We start from the raw sequence: 16,062 nt of genomic DNA on the forward strand, positions 1-16,062 counted from the left end.
ATACCTATTTCCTAAAAAATAAATTCCCTTTCACTAAATGTAGCAAATAGTTAAATTCTCTTCCCCCTCTTATTATATTCTGTTTTTCCATCCCTATTAAAAGTTTATGCCTTCAGGCCTACCAGCAGGGCATGCAATACCTACATTAAACCAAATTTAAAAGTAAGGGTGCTCCTGCTGCTAACGTCCTCAGATCACAGACATGCAAAATGAAGGAACTGGCAGCTGAAACTTTAATGGTAGGAAGTGTAGACTGAATACTTGGGGAAAAAACACAGTAGCTCTATATGACAAAAAAGTCCTATTAGCATTTATGTACTTCAAGATGACAAGCCAGACGATTCTAAATAACTGTGAGGCTTTTGGCTTTTGTTGTAAGTGAAGCCCTGTGTTGTAAGTATAGCATTACTTGCATTTTCTTTTCCTTCAAAAGCTTGTTTCTAGTATGATTATGTAGGATTTTGAACATTAACACAGTGCCTGTCATTGCTTTGCACCCTTTATATTCCATCATCTGTCCATGTTGTGTATTAACTTATTATCACTACTTGGACCTAGATAACTTGAGGAAGTAAATGAGATAGCTCAGGGGAATCCCATGCAGGTATTGGTTCCTGTAGGGGGATCCAGTATGGGTAAATGAAGATGGTATAGAATGTAATCTTATCCCTTAAAGAGTTGCAGCTGAACCAGATCAGGAGCAGGCCTGATGTTAACAGGCCACACCTGTAGCCAATAAGAACAGTGTTATAAAAGAGTGGATTGGTGGGGTCTGGAGTCAGATGGCTGCTGCAAGGACCAGGAAGAGTCAGTGCTTAGAGGAGCTGCCTATGAGAAACATTGAGGGGGTACAAAACTCTGGCGATATGGAATCCTTGCACTATAATGATAATGCAACTCTTGATATATAAGACAACAGGTTCCCGAATCAGCTGTCCCTATGGAAATCACAAGCACCTCAGTGAAAGAAGTGAGAAATCCATGGAAAGTTAAATGAACATTCCTTTGTGCTATGTCCTACTGAAGTAGTGCTGCGATTTGTGTGGCACTGGAGTTGGGTTTTAATGCACTGGAAAAAAACAGAGAGTGGCCTGGGAAGCAGCACAAGAAGGAAAAGAAACCACATTGCTGTGAAGGGGTTGTTTCAAGTAATGTTGGTTTTGTTTGTTTGTTTTGTTTGTTTTAGTGCAAATGAAGGTGTTGCCTCAAGCAGTCCTCCAAAGCCCAGGGGAACATCCCAAGTTCATAGAGCAGCCTCTTTGCCCCCCATTAGAGTTTGCAAGGTAGGTACCACTTCTCTTTCAAAGCATCGTTTTTGCTGTGAACAGCTTCAATCAGCTGTGCCACGGTGACAAATCGTGTTTACTCTTTTGCAATATTTAAAACTACAGAAATTGTAGGCAAGGAAATTCTCTCTTAGGAAAGTCCCACAATTAAAAGAAAAGAAAAATGGGTCTCTTGGATTAAAATGGATTTCTTGTTAACAACTGAGTGATTTAAAATTAAATAGGAGCCAGCTTACAGGTGGAGCAAACTCTTTTTTTACACTTTATGAAGTACTGTGAGTCATTATGAAAACACAAGAGAAAAAAGGATAAAGTAACTTGAAAAAGGCAAGTGACAACCTCTGGAAGAAAAGAAATGGTGTCTTTTAGCAAATGCCATCCTCATCTCAATTCTGTAAAAAGAAACAATGTCCATTCCAAGTCACAGTCTCTTTTCTTCACATTGATTAATTAATTAATTTTAATGTTTTTAATTCTCATTGTGTATAGGAAGCCATAATGATTTTCTTGAGTTCATGGAATTTCCTAGTGTATTTTTTCCTAAGTATCACCTGCCCATGTTTTCTGTGTTATTGCTACACTAGCATCATCCATAATAACAGCCTGGGTGAGATGAGTATTTGTTATTTATACATTTGTAGTTGCATCAGTCTAATACAGATTATTACAGAACTTCTGTTATACAGCAATTTGTTTGCAAATTTTTGCTTATTTTTTTTCCCTTGACTCTAGTTTTCTTTAAGTTTGAGGGTGTTACCAATCAGAAGTCAGAAATTCATACTTTGGCTATAAGGCAGGTGGCATTTTAAATTGTATATGATTCTAAGGGCTTTCCCTCTGATTTTTTAAATTTTATTTATTAAGATACCTTTGTAAAGACAATGGAAAGGCATCAGGCTTTCCTTTGTTTCATTTTGAGATGCTTTTTAACTGCAGTGCTCTTTAATTGCAGTAAGCTGATAGGAATTTGCCTGCTGTAGTTCACTGTTTCTGTTTGGGGATTTTGACTTTCTCTCCCTTCTTCCAAAGATCTTCCTAAATTTTTATTATTCTGGTCTGAAAATTTTGATATTGAAAACCTTTTGGTGTTGATTATAAGTGAATTTTCATGGTAATATCAATAAGGTGTACATCAGCAGCAACTCCTGTGGACTGTGCAGCCTTGAAGCACAAGCCTCTGCTGGTGCTACTCAGCAGCAGCAAATTCTGGAACAAATTTAAAGGCACCATTTGTGAGAGAAGTTTTCACTGTTACATTGTTTTAAATACAGATATGTCAAAATAGCTCTGCTTTGCTTAGCTATTTTGTTTTCATTTAAATGAACTTTGTGAAGTGTCTTCAGTATTCTCGGAGCAATAAGGAGTGTGATGCTTATAATAGCTAACATTATGAAAAGAGTTTACTCTCATCACTGTAATGAAAGACAGCACTGTAATACAGACAGGGAAAGAGCAAAGTAATGGATTTATGTGGAACACTAATGCTGAATTTCTTTTATCTTTGAGTGATTAACCAGACAATCTTTGTGCTCTTTCTCAGAAGGATAAAAATAAATTCACATTACTTTTATAAAGATAACATCCTCTACAGTTGGGATATCAGATTCTATTTATATAAACCTTATGGTCAGTAAGTGCATATTACCCTTTCCAGGCATCTCGTGTGTATCAGAGTGGAGATGCAAAGATATGGTGGCTGAAGTGATGGGTGAAATGATGCACAGTTCAAATTTTAAACCTACATCCAAGCATCCTGAAATTTGCTCTTTATTTTGATGACCTTCAAATTATCCCCTCAGTGGAGCACCTTTTGCACTATGCTACTCAAACTGTGGAAAGCCAGGAGCAATATTAAAAGATTGCATTGCACCAAGGAAAACATTTTGAGTTGGATTTGGGAAGTCTTTTCTTGATTTGCCTTTGTTTTTAATTTTGGAGAAGCTAAATATGAAATAGATTGTACCACTCTGGTCTGTACTCATAATACAAAAATGTAACAGTTCTGATTTAGGAAACAGTTTAAATATGGATAGCTTAATCAATTATTACTGATTTAGCTAATACACAATTTCTTTTAGTTTAGACAGAAATATCAGATAACCAGATCCCCTGAAAGCTTATATCACCTCTGTTTTCTTTCAGAAATGAAGATTTGAACTAACTACAGACCAAAAAATTAAAAAGATATTTGTATGCGCTTATAGAATGTCTGATCTATTACTTTGTCAATATTTCAGTGTTTAGCTCTACTTGGTGATGATAATATATTATACATGGTGCAGAAGTCTATGCTAGCACCTTACAGTGTTTCTTTTAATTTTTTTCATTTAAATTTAGGATTCATTTGATCAAAGACAAAGATGCCATAGATGATTATTTGGCGAAGAATATCAAAGGGGTGTCAACACAAGAAGCTGCTGCGTAAGTTGGCTTTTTCAAGGCATTTTAACATCCATAAGTTTATTGTTTCCTTTGTTTCTAGTCATCATAGTAATTTAAATTTAAAGTTCCCTAGGCCCTACCCTTTTTAGTGGAACTTGGCATTTAAAAATTGAAGTTGATATTAAATAATGATGTTTCATTTCTCCTGATGTTAAATATATCAAAGCATTTATCTCCTTGGTTTTACTAATTTGTATATTTACCAATTAGATCAGATTTGTAACATTTTTGTTAAGATTGTGTCAGTAATTATATTGTGCTGCCTTTTTTTTTTCTTTTCCCTTTTTTTTTTCTGAGCCTTTGTGAAATATCTCCTTTGGGGTGGGAGCTGAGTGTACCGACATACACATTCTTGTAATTTTGAATTACTATTTAGCCAAGCCCAAGTGCTGACTTCTGTGGTGAAGCATTTAATACCCCATTAGTTATTTAAAAACCCGGTGAATGAAAGAAATCTAGATAACTTTTGATTTCTTACAGCTGAGGTATTTACATTCAGAAGTTACAAGAGACTATGACTGACTTATTCTTCTGGAGTATTTTAACAGATCTGGGGTTCAGCACCATCAAAATTAATGAGAGAATTCTAACAAACTGGATTGCTGGTTGCTTAAGTGAGCTGATTTATTTATTTCAATATTTAAATAATAAAAGGATGCATATACAAGGGCTCTAGGCACCTTAACAATGAATATTGCAAGATCACCCTTGCAGCATAAAAACATTCTATCAGTCAGGCAGGAATTCCACCAGCTAGTTTCTTGCAAAATATGCTTCTTTTCTCCTTCCTAGCCTAAGAATGTGCCTGCAAAGCTTCCCTAAAAACTTCCACGTTGAAATCTAGGAAATTACTGCAAGTATCAGAGCTCAGGGAGCAAACACAGAAGTGAGCACCTTCCCTTACTGTTCCCCTGTTTCCACACCAGCTGTGAAACTGGCTGCTCTGCTCATTACACTCCAACAATTGTCACAGGCTGAGGTGACTTCCCAGGGAGCTGTTTCAGCTCTCAGTCCCAGTGGATTTCCACCCCATGCCAGGATCACAAGTGTTCTCCCTGAGGTGATTACACAGGAAGTCACTGCTATTTTAGGAAGGCCTTGAAGCTTCAAAGTGCATTTTACAAACAAAAAAACAATGCAAAAAATCCTCCTAAATGATGTTTTTATATCCAAACCGTGAGTCTGAACATTGTGGCAAAGGAAGCCAGTGAGGACATCCACAATGAAGTAAGAATTTTATCATCTGTTCTGCAATACCTACACAAAGTGGAGTTCCCTTACAGTTTTGTAAGAGGCTGTTTCTCCAAAGTTACCAACGCCTCTTAGAAGATTAAACTGAAATATCATACATATTCTGGTGTATTTCTGTGGAGATTTTTTAAGTACCTACCTTAAAAGGTTGCATTCATGTTCTGTGCATTTAATTCTCTTAGAATTTTAGCTTTTGATAACAAATCAGCAGTTACAAAATTTCTCTCTCTATGTATAATTTACTAATGCTCTTCCATAACCTTGATAAAATCACTTGAGAGCGACCAAAAGCTAGCAAACTAACTACACAGTTACATTAGTATTATGTTAATCTAGTTAGAAAAAACTAAATGCATCAAATGTAATCTAAAACAAATTTATAAAGTAAGGCAATGCCATGTGTATAAATGGTCTTACTGAAATCTGTGTAATGCTTGGTATGTCTCAGCAGGCAACGGTATTATTATTTTAAAAATATGAGAGATGGCTTGTAATATGCTGTGTAGTTTTTCAATATTGTTTCCATTCCAGAAGCAGATTATTATACTTCTTTATAAAAGGACTGAATTTCCTTCCTCTGACATATAAATATCTGTACTTTTGTTTAATATTGAGGTTAACTTTATATGCCAGTGATTATTGCACCAAGACAAATTCTTGTGGCCACACTTCTGCTTAATATTAAACACCATTTTTTTAAGTGTACATTGGGCAAACAAAAAATTTATTACCTTCTAAATAAAGGAGTATATAGGTAGTATCACATTTATGGAAAAAAGCAATATTCTTTAAAACTTCCCCCTAAAATCCTATCCTTCACAATATTCCTTAAAATTGAGATGAACTATTGAAGGAAAAAGGTTGCAGTTATTCTTGTATTGTAAAATACTGTCCTGTGTTCCAAACTTCAGCAAAAGGGAAGAATTCCATTAAGTGTCTTCATGACATAATCTCTTTTTTTCCTGTGGAAAAATGAAATGTTTTTAATTCTTTTTCTTTGTAATAATTTTTTGTCCCAGGTTGATATGATAGTTGAGGGAGGAAAAATAGTGCTTAAGATAGTACTTTAATTATATTAAAACAGGATTTTGTTTTGCTTCCTTCTCAAAGACTTAAACTTGAAATAAGAAGTAAATGTGGTGCAAGGATCTGGAAATGGAAAAAAAAGTAAAAGTTCATTAGTGCAGAATGTGAGTGCTTTCTTGCCACAGAAGCAGGTTTTTGTATGCAGAGGTTGGCTGACTCCTGTGGCCTTCAGCGTGCTTTCCTTGATATCTTCTCTTCTTAGTCCTGACTCACCTAGTCATTAACAGCTCAAAATCAAATTGCAGTAAAAATTAAGAATAGTTCATATGACTGAACTAAGAGTCAAGAAGTTCATGATGAACTGTGAAGCATTTTTCATCAAGATTTCAGGATTGAATCTTCGGATTAGTTTAGAGCCTAAAAGGGGCCAGAATTTGATATTGTCATTCTTGTTTCCTGACCTTTTTGTCAGGGCCAGAAAGATCAAGTAACAGTTCTCTCCTCTTCATACAAATTAAGATTGTTGAAAGAGGAGCACGTCATCAAAAAAGAGTTGAAAGACTAGAAAGAGAAACTTTGAAATATATTTGATTAGAGGAGCAGCTTTGCTTAGCTGTAACTAAAAAAATAATTACTTCAGTGATGTTACTACATGTATTTTAAATACATTTGAGTTGAATGATGGAGTTCTACGGTCCTCAAGGCTTTGGTGGTCAAAAGAAATCCAAATTGTTATACAGAGATGGTGAAAGCTTACCTAGCTATGCAGAAAATTTGTATTTGTGTTTTCTGTCTCATGAGTGGTGGATCAGTGTGTTATGGAAAGGTGGCTTGATAAATCTGTGTCAGTAAAGACAGGCTGTGAGATGAATTTTTTCAGGCGGGAGACAACACTCTTTTATACACATTCTGTCAGATGTTTTTGAGATACAGTGGGCTGTTCTGCTTAGAATTCTCCAATGGCTGGCCCACTTTAGGATTAGCTGAAACAGAAAAAGGCAAAGGCTTTAATTCTCAGGTGTTCTGTGTCCTCCAGAGCAGTTATTTGCCATCTCTGCCAGTACTAGGAAGGTGGATCGTTAAACTATTTTTCAGATTGTTGGCTGCAAAATGAAACATAAAATTTCTGCTCTAGCAGTGAGGAGTGATGAATATAGTGAAGCATAGCTTCTGCAAACTCCCTGCAAAAAGAGCAGAGGGACTTTCACCCAAGCTTGACTGATTCAAGTTAATAACCCCAGCCTTGTGATTAGTTGAGCCCCATCTTTCAGGATCCAGACAAGTGCTTTAGAACAAGGTGAATTAGACTTTCGAAGCACCTGTTTCTCTCCATTGCTTATGGAGAGATCATAGGGTGATGAGCTCAGACGTAGATACATCATTTACCACTCAATCCCATGCTGCAGAACTATGGAATTTTGAAAGCTGTAAAAAGGATGAGGTAGAGGTCTTAGAGATTGATTCCTGAGGCAACATTTTTACAGGAAGCTGTCAACTGCAGAACAGAAGTGACCTGGCATCCATTTTAAAACTTCTGTTGGTGGCGTCTGAAACAAAATTATTTTTCCATTCTTCAGTCAGAGACAAATTATTTACTACTCTCCCCAAGTTTCTGCTCTTTTCAGTGTCAGCATCAGCTAAGTAGAGTTAAACAAAAAAGATGTGGGAAAATTTGTGAGGGGTTAAGTGTTAGAGGAGTTTGTGGAAATAAATTATTTCTTTCCTACATCCATACGTCTTCTACCAGTGCTTTCTGAATACTCAGCCCTATCTGTCCTCCAGGACTAAAGAGGGAGAAACTTCCTCACCTGACTAGAGGCCAGGATGATCTGGAGAGTTCACTGAGGGAGAAAAATGGGATTTGTGGGCTGATGGAGAGGAGACCTACTATGAAGGTTTCTTCTGTATTTTCATCATAGCCATGATGGACTAGTAAGCCTTAGTTTTAGACTGGGATTTTTCTGACCTTGTCCTTTGTTTGTAATTTATTTCAATCGTGAGAGTTGTTTCAGCACTCAGTTTTTGATTTATTTGCTTCTTTATCTGTCTGTATTCTATGCATTGAAGGAACAGTGCTTTAAGGAAGCTGAACAGAAATAGCTGATTGGGGATTTGATTAACCCATACTTTTAGTAGCTGTCACCTCTACCACATAAATTAATGCGGTGACTTCTTAGGTTATTCAAAAAATAGATAGGGCCCTTTTTTCATTGACATCATATTGCCATGCTGTCTTTTTCACTACTGGAAATTTTTACTGGGGCTTCCCAATTTGAAGGGGCTTGGTCTAGGCACAGGGGTTTTATGTTGTAGGGTAGTTTGACCATTTCTCTGTTCATAAATGAGGCTCTTGAGGAAGAGAAGAGAAGCACTACCAGAAAAACGGTGAGGAAAATTTCTTGTTGGTATGGGATTTAGGCAAGGAAGCACAAGGTGCATCTGCTGTTACTAGAAAGCTTGCAAAAGGCAATTTGGGATGCAGACAAATAATGTGTAGGAGCAGATTCTGTTTTTCCCTTGTATTTCAGTCCTTGATTGGACAGTATTTGGTTCCAGTCCTGCACTGCTGTGAGCTGCTTCCATTTCTTCTGTGTACAGCGCTGTGGAGACAAGAGGGAAGGAGGCAAGCTCAAGGAGATAGCAGCAAACAGAGAAAGTAAACTTCTTTCCCTTTTGTGTTCAGTCCTAGCAAGACTTTGCTGTTCTTCCTGATGTCAGTCTTTGGACAGGACCTGTAAGCACCTTATGGCCCTCTGTTCACATTACTCTGGTTGAAAACTGGTGGAATGCTGTGTAAACTCATTTACATTTTATGAGGGTATTTCTTCACTTTTAGATACTAAAAACTGTGGAAGAGGGTAAATCAGAACCAAAGAAGTTTATCCTTTCATGGTAAAAGAAATTTTAAATTAAGGCACTCTGTCCCAAACTCCCTGCTGGTTGTGGAAAGGGAGATGGCACAAGTCACTTAGTGAGCTAGATGATAAATTTTAAATTTATTTCACAATATTATTTAAATATGTATTTTTTTCAGTCTGAATAATTCCTAACAATCTCGCTTGCCATGACCAGGATTCAATGTTTATTAAACAACTTTCAAAAAGAGATTTTAGAACTTAGAGGCACACATTCTTTTTGGTCAAATGAATGATCTCTGTGAATTTTGGGCCTGATAAGCATATTATTTAGTGTAATTAGGCAGTGATCTGAGGAACAGAGCTGTGTAGGAAGTGAATGGTTTGCCTTTCCTTAAGAAACTTCTCTGTGCATTTGTGTAATGTGGAAGATTTTTCTTGAAAAGGTTAAAAAAAGTTCTAATCAACTTCTGTACATTATGTAGAACTTCATTTTCTAAACTCTGCAAAAGAAAGTTTCATATTTAATGGGAAATCATGAATTATTCCATTTATTATCTACTTCCTCCTTTCAAAGACATGATCTGGATAAAAGGCGGGGTGAATAATTTCAAAAAATACAATACATTTTTAATGGGAAGGTGCAAACTACAGATTCTCATGACTATTAGCAAGTATAGAGGAAACAGAATTTTACTTGCAAAAACTCATCAAACTCTTGCAAAGATAAAATACATGACATACTTTAATAAAGAAGAACACAGTGAGCTGAAGTTTTTCTTTTTTTATGTAACTTGTTGTTTTTACTAAGTTTGGTCTTACGGTTTTTTAGTGCTTTCATTTCTCAGGAGTTCAACAATATTTACTACTGAAGATAATGTACAAGCAGTACACAACTGATTTCTATTTTTAAAACACTCCCTAAAGGTGAAGCATCTCTAACACACAAAAAGAGGCTGAGATGAGGAAAGTTGTCTAATCTGCCTTGGTACAGTCATGACTTTCTAATAATTTTTACAGTGAATCCTGCACTGTGCAAATTCCTCGCATTTCCTTTCTTATCAATCCCTTTGTGGTCTATTTGTCCTTATCCTACTGAGTAAATTCAGCTGGGGACTTGAATAAGAGATCTCCTAAACAAAAGCAAAAGTACTGTGTGAATTGTTCATGTCAATACTGCAAAAAAATGCAGAGCCTTGTATAGGGTTTTATGAAATTTTGTGACAGCAGCTTGAGAAGATACAGAAAGTAAATAATTATGTTTATCTGTCCTGCACACTGTAAAATAAGCATGCAGAGAAATTTAATGACTGCTTTGATATCATGCAAGTCAAATGGAAAGGATTCCAAACTCACATGTTTCTAGCTCTCAGACCATCAGGTCAGCTCTGAAATAAAAGAGGGAAGTTGAGAAATACTTCATTTTGATAAATAGTAGTCCATAAAATATGGTTGGAATTACTTTTGGTTAAGGAACATTATTAATTTGGAAAGAAAAGTGGAAAGATTAATGAGGATAAAGGTTTTTTTCTGATTGTTCTGGAAATAATCACAGGTGTGTTTACTTATGTAAGATGAACATTTTTCTAAGGGTCAAATTTTTATCTTTAGTTTTAGTGTTTTCTTTGCATTTATGTTTAGGGACAGAATGTTTCAAAAGTTCATTCCTAAATTTATATTTCCATTTTCTGGGTTAATGAGGATTCTTAATTATTACAGTGCTTACATTAATTTTAAAACACTTTTTATGTGTCATCCTTTGATGTTTATAATAGATTAATTTTTCATTTTATGTAGCTTTGAACAAAAGGAAGTGAGTTCAATATATGTGTTCTTTGTGGGATCCTACTGACAGGGTGTGCATCTCCCTTTGATTGCATGATTTAGGTTAAAGTGTGGTTTGACAACAATCCAGTGACTGAGGCAGCAGATGGAAAACACTGCATTGCTAAAGCTAAAAGTTCTTGTACATTAAAAAAAAAAATATATATAGTATAAAGTACCTACATCTCTTTTTTTAATATATGCTTTATTTTCATCTTTCTGTTATAGTTCTGGATACATAGCTCCATAAAGTTTTTCTTTTTAAAAAAATCTGTATTGTTACAAGTCAATTCCAAGTGCTGTTTTTCCCTCCCATGAGGTGTACAAATCGCTGTGCAATATTTTTTATTTATAATTAGAATAGGGAATCCTTTTTATAACATTTTGGGGGTTTGTGGATTTTATTTTTCTTGTAATATGATATTAGCTATTTCAACTTTGTAATTTGGAATTAAAAAGCAGGCACCCCATGCCAATGTAATTTAACACTCAGCCTTAGTAGTAAAATATTCTGAAGTGTAAGCTGTCTATTACTGCTTAATGGCATTTACTGTACTGTCATATCTTTTTTTAATGAGATTACTATAGTCTACAATTTAACATATTTCCATGCAGTAAATATTTCATTAAAAGAAGAGTATTTAAACGGACAGTCTTTAAAGCAGGATTAAAGAGGCTGTGCCCTGATGCAGTTAAATAGCTTTGTATCTGTAGCAGTATGTGGTACTGAAATGTGCTGAGTGCCTGGACCATACAAGGGCTTACTTACCAAAATACTTGTGTGGATAAATTCTCCCAGAGACCTGGGATAACACAGGGCTTGGATGTATTTTTGAGTTAGCTGTGTGCTCACCTTTGGTGGGTTGCAGCCCAGGGATGTGGCAGTGTGAGTACAGGAGCTGATACCACTGGAACCTGGGTGCTAAAGGCACTTCACCTTCCATATTTGCCAATTGTTTGCATGAGTCCTTTCTGTGTTCGACAATTGCCTGCACAAAATTTAGCTCATTTTGGGCATGGGTCACCAACAGTGTGGCAAAGCTGTTCTTGGCTTTTTGGCTGTCCAGCTATAATTAAATAATAATTCCTCTTTCAATTCCTAGGCACAGCAGCCTGAATGTATAAATTCCTACAGCATATTTGGCTTTTTTTTGTATTTTATGTACTATATTTGTTTTTACTTAATGCATATATTTTTCAAATTTAAGGGAGTAAACTTTGATATTCCCATGTTTATGATGTGGTTTTTTTGCATATAGGTTAAGCAAAAAGTAGCTAAGTATTCACATAAGTAGCTAAGTATTCACATACTTTATGTAATTTTAATTTTCTTCTAGATTTATAGACAGGAAATGGGGGGGAATTAAAATAAATTTGTTTAAATAAACATAAGCAAAAATATCTTTATTATTTTTTCATAATTTTGTGATGCTTATCTAAGGCATTTGTATTAGTCATTGACTTGCCAACTGCAGAAGGAAATCCCAAGTGGATGAAACCTATTTGAATACAGTTTTTAAACATTATAATAATTGTTAGAGTAATTATTTTACACTGGAAGTACACTTTAATATTTTATATACTATCGTTGTTTAATCCATGCCATTTTGTTCTTTACAAAATGGGATTGCTACAGTACAATACAACAACTTGTATTGTAATCAGCAGCTGGAATTTACTGGAAATACTAATTAAGCCCTACAAAATCAAAATATATGAAACCTAATATTAAATATATATAGCTATAAATATATAAATCTACCATCTGAAAGTAGTAGTCTTCTGGACTTATTTTGCATGTCTGTAATTGACTACATCAGACAGGAGGCATAGAGAATTAAGCTCCTGATAAATGATTCTGTTATGCTATGCTGGCTGTTTTGATTATTTCTAACACCAGTTCCTGCCTCTTGGCCTCTTAATTTCCTTTTTCTGTCCTCTCTTTCAGTTTAAAGGGTAGAATGCAAATAGCCTTATTGTGGAGGATTTTGAGTTGGAGGGAATGTTGTGAGGTGCTGTGTTCATCTCCCAGCATTGCTTAAGGGTTTTGTAAAAGTGCAATACCATAATATAGAAAGTCCTTGAGACTGGAACAACAGTGTAATTTCATTAATCTCACTGAACATTGCTATTTATTATTCTTCCACTGGTAAAGACGGATTAGAATCAGGTTTCTGTGATTTCTCAGCATGACTCAAGATTGTTTTGTAATAGCAATGATAATGCAAAAAGAAATCCATATAAGAAAATTACTGAAGTAGCTGTATAGTTTAGGAAAAATTCAAATATCTGTAGCAATATCTGAGTACACTTAAATTAAGCACAGTGTTAACAGCAGTGTCTTGTGACACTCACAGATCCACATTCAATAAGTAGCTCCTTCCACCCATGTGATATTACATGACACAAAACTGACACCTGTACCACTAAGGTGCCACTAAAATGGCAACTTTAACTTTTAGTTATTTATTTGGTGCTGAAAACTCTTATGACACACAACCCCCATCATGACACAGAGATTCTCAGAAGCTCACAGAATTTTTCAGCACTTTTTGATGCAACACTGCATCACAGTAACTGCTGGTGTAGGATCAGATCCACCTGGAGCTCACTGCCCTGCCTGTGTAAATAAACATTTAGCAACAGCACGGGGTAGCAGCAATGACAGAAATGAGTGCCCAGGCAGAGGATTGGGGATTCTCAGAATCAGTTGGCTCTGTGGTAAGTGTTGTGATTCTCATCTGTTGAGTTTCAGGGATGAGAAAAGCAAGCTAATTCAGCCTGTAAATTAAAAGCTGATTAATTGATATCTTTATTTTAAGCATAAATACATAGAGATGCTCCAAATTTTATTTAAAAATAGTTAGTTTTTTTAAAAATCCATCTGAAACCTTTTTCTCTGGCCTGACCTCATGATCACCCTAGGGGAGGGAGGACTTGGGGTTTGCAGTCACATCACATTCAGTTTCAAAACGAAAGCCGGCTGACCTTACAGGGCTGCCTGCTCACTCTGGTCCGACACATTCCGTGGCTTGCAGCGGCCGTGCGAGCCGTGGCGGCCCCTCGCCCTGTGCCCTGTGCCGGGGCACGGCCGGGCCCTTAGCTCCGCGCCGGGATCCGCGCATCCTGCCTGCACTTTCCCACGTCTCCAGTAGATGCCCCCAGAGACCATTAAACCCCGAGAACGGCTCCGCTCCGAGCACCGCAAAGGGCAGGCAGTCTTCTCTCATTTCGCTCCTGGAAGTAACTTAATTGTTCAAAGGAAGCCTCAAGTCGGCGCGGATGAATGCAGAAAAACAAACTCGCTTGTTTAACAATAAATCATAATTTATTAGATAGCAAGGTTCGAAAGTGTTTAGTGTAAGGTTGCTTATCAATGTAGAAACATACTATACTAATGCTAACAGTGGGATTTTATAAAATAAATCACAGAATCACAGAATATCCTGAGTTGGAAGGAACCTTATGTATGATGTTTTGATATTGATATTAGAAATCAAGTAATCTTTAGTTATCTAAAACATGAGTTGTTCTGCTTAAACTCAGATTTTACATGCTGCATGACATCATAAAAAGCAGGGTGGAAAGTGTTTTGAGGACTGAGGATTCATAGTTTATCTCAAGGTATCATGAAAAGTTTGCTGCTCTCACCTACACCATGCCCCTGTTCAAAAGGAGTGTTTGATGGGGGGAAAAGAGGACCCTGGAATTTTCATCTGGAAACACTGATAACTGTAATTATTTTAGATTTCATTGCAGTGTCAAGCTCTTTTAGGTGGTACAAATACCATTTATCCCCATAATACCATTAATCTCTTGCCCAATTTCACTGTTTGTGTATGATCAGTCACTTGTAGCTTATATATTACAGAAACTTAAGGAATAGTATTATTATATAGTATTACAATAGTATTGTAATTATATATAAATAATACAATAGTATTATTATTGTGGGCTTTGTGCATAACTGACATGACTTTCATTTTTATGGCACTAAATTTGGAGGGTTTTACAATAGATAGCTTCATTGCTTGCGTGCTAAAATCAGTCCTCTTTGCCTCAGAAAAAAATGTGCTCTGCACAGTAGGATTATCTCAGCATTATTTCAATTTCTCCATTAATTGGGATGGGATTTATTTAAACACGCTTGACACTGGTTTTTAAAAATTACATGTTTTACTATATGCTTTGTTTTCCTGTACTGGTTTGCTAATAATGCTTTCTTGTGTGGAAAATGTGCTTTGACTTTAAGTAAAATACATCAGTCTACAGAAATAACATGGACACAGTTTTTTTATTTGTGTGAATACCAGTTCTGTGCCCAGTGAGAGTTAAAAGTTACCTGAATGACTTGGGGTAGAGACTGCTGAGATCTTTTAGCACCACTTCCTTGTTATTTCCAATACATCTCCTGATCTAATGCATGTACACACACAAACATATATAGATCCCCTTGTATAAATAAACAGGCATGTGTGTGCCTGCTATGCAGATTGCTATTCCACTTCTCTGAGTTAGATTACTGTAGGATTCAGTCCGAGGCCTTTGGAAGTTGGTAGGAATTTTTTACCTATGCTCTTTAGGGCTTTTTTTTATTGATTACATAGAATTTTTAAACAGTAAAGAAAAAGGTATTCCATATAAAAAATAGAGAATACGTTGCATGGTATTACCATAGTGTCTTTACAGTATTTTGAAACTATATACTGTACATTTGGTATATGTCAAATATAGCATATTCTAGCGAATGAAAACTTAAATGCTTAAATGTATTTTTCATATACTTTTATAAGATAAATGTTGCAGATTTTTATGGTACAGAATAGTTGTATCTTTTCCCTTATCTATGAGAGAAATGCATGATTTTCAGTCTGAAAAAGCATCCATTTATATATAAAACACAAATTCAGTACTGTCTGGTCTAAATTGTATCAGGATTATTTAATATTTTTTATGCTCAGTTCTGCAAGTGAAATGTGAAAAGTACATGTGAAGGATTAATGTGCATCTGTGTAGTAAGAGATTTTATTTTAATTATATCAAATATGAAATAATGCAGATTATTTGCTTCCTACATCTTACATTGCTATCTGTTTTATTTACATCTAGCTAAGAAGTTTTCACATCACTTCCATCTTATCAACATTGTTAGATAATTGCAGTAGCTGTTTTTAAGATCAAGGTATTAGTCTCATTGGGCTATTATTATTACACCTGAATTTATTACATACAATATAAATCTCATTTTTCAGAATTTCATATTTATTTTAAAGCTGAGATATTTTGAATTTGAATGGTTTTTAATCTAAAAGGACAGTCTTGAAAACAGGTTGGTAACTTCATGGAATATGCAAGATAAAAGTAACACATCTGTGCCC

The 16,062-nt window shown here is 35.6% G+C and overlaps 1 protein-coding gene across 2 annotated transcripts in view; it reads left to right on the top strand.

Annotated features, from left to right (window-relative positions):
- The window catches only part of TTC29 (tetratricopeptide repeat domain 29), a 176,707-nt gene that overhangs the window by 65,348 nt on the left and 95,297 nt on the right, over positions 1-16,062 (top strand). For both annotated transcript variants that reach the window (XM_077176589.1, XM_077176590.1), the window contains exons 2-3: positions 1,187-1,283; positions 3,624-3,707. In XM_077176589.1, coding sequence (XP_077032704.1) covers positions 1,192-1,283; positions 3,624-3,707 — 176 coding nt within the window. In that variant the 5' untranslated portion in view covers positions 1,187-1,191. The remainder of the gene's footprint in view (positions 1-1,186; positions 1,284-3,623; positions 3,708-16,062) is intronic.

The sequence above is a fragment of the Agelaius phoeniceus genome, chromosome 4 (assembly GCF_051311805.1).
Source record: "Agelaius phoeniceus isolate bAgePho1 chromosome 4, bAgePho1.hap1, whole genome shotgun sequence".
Lineage (NCBI taxonomy): Eukaryota > Metazoa > Chordata > Aves > Passeriformes > Icteridae > Agelaius > Agelaius phoeniceus.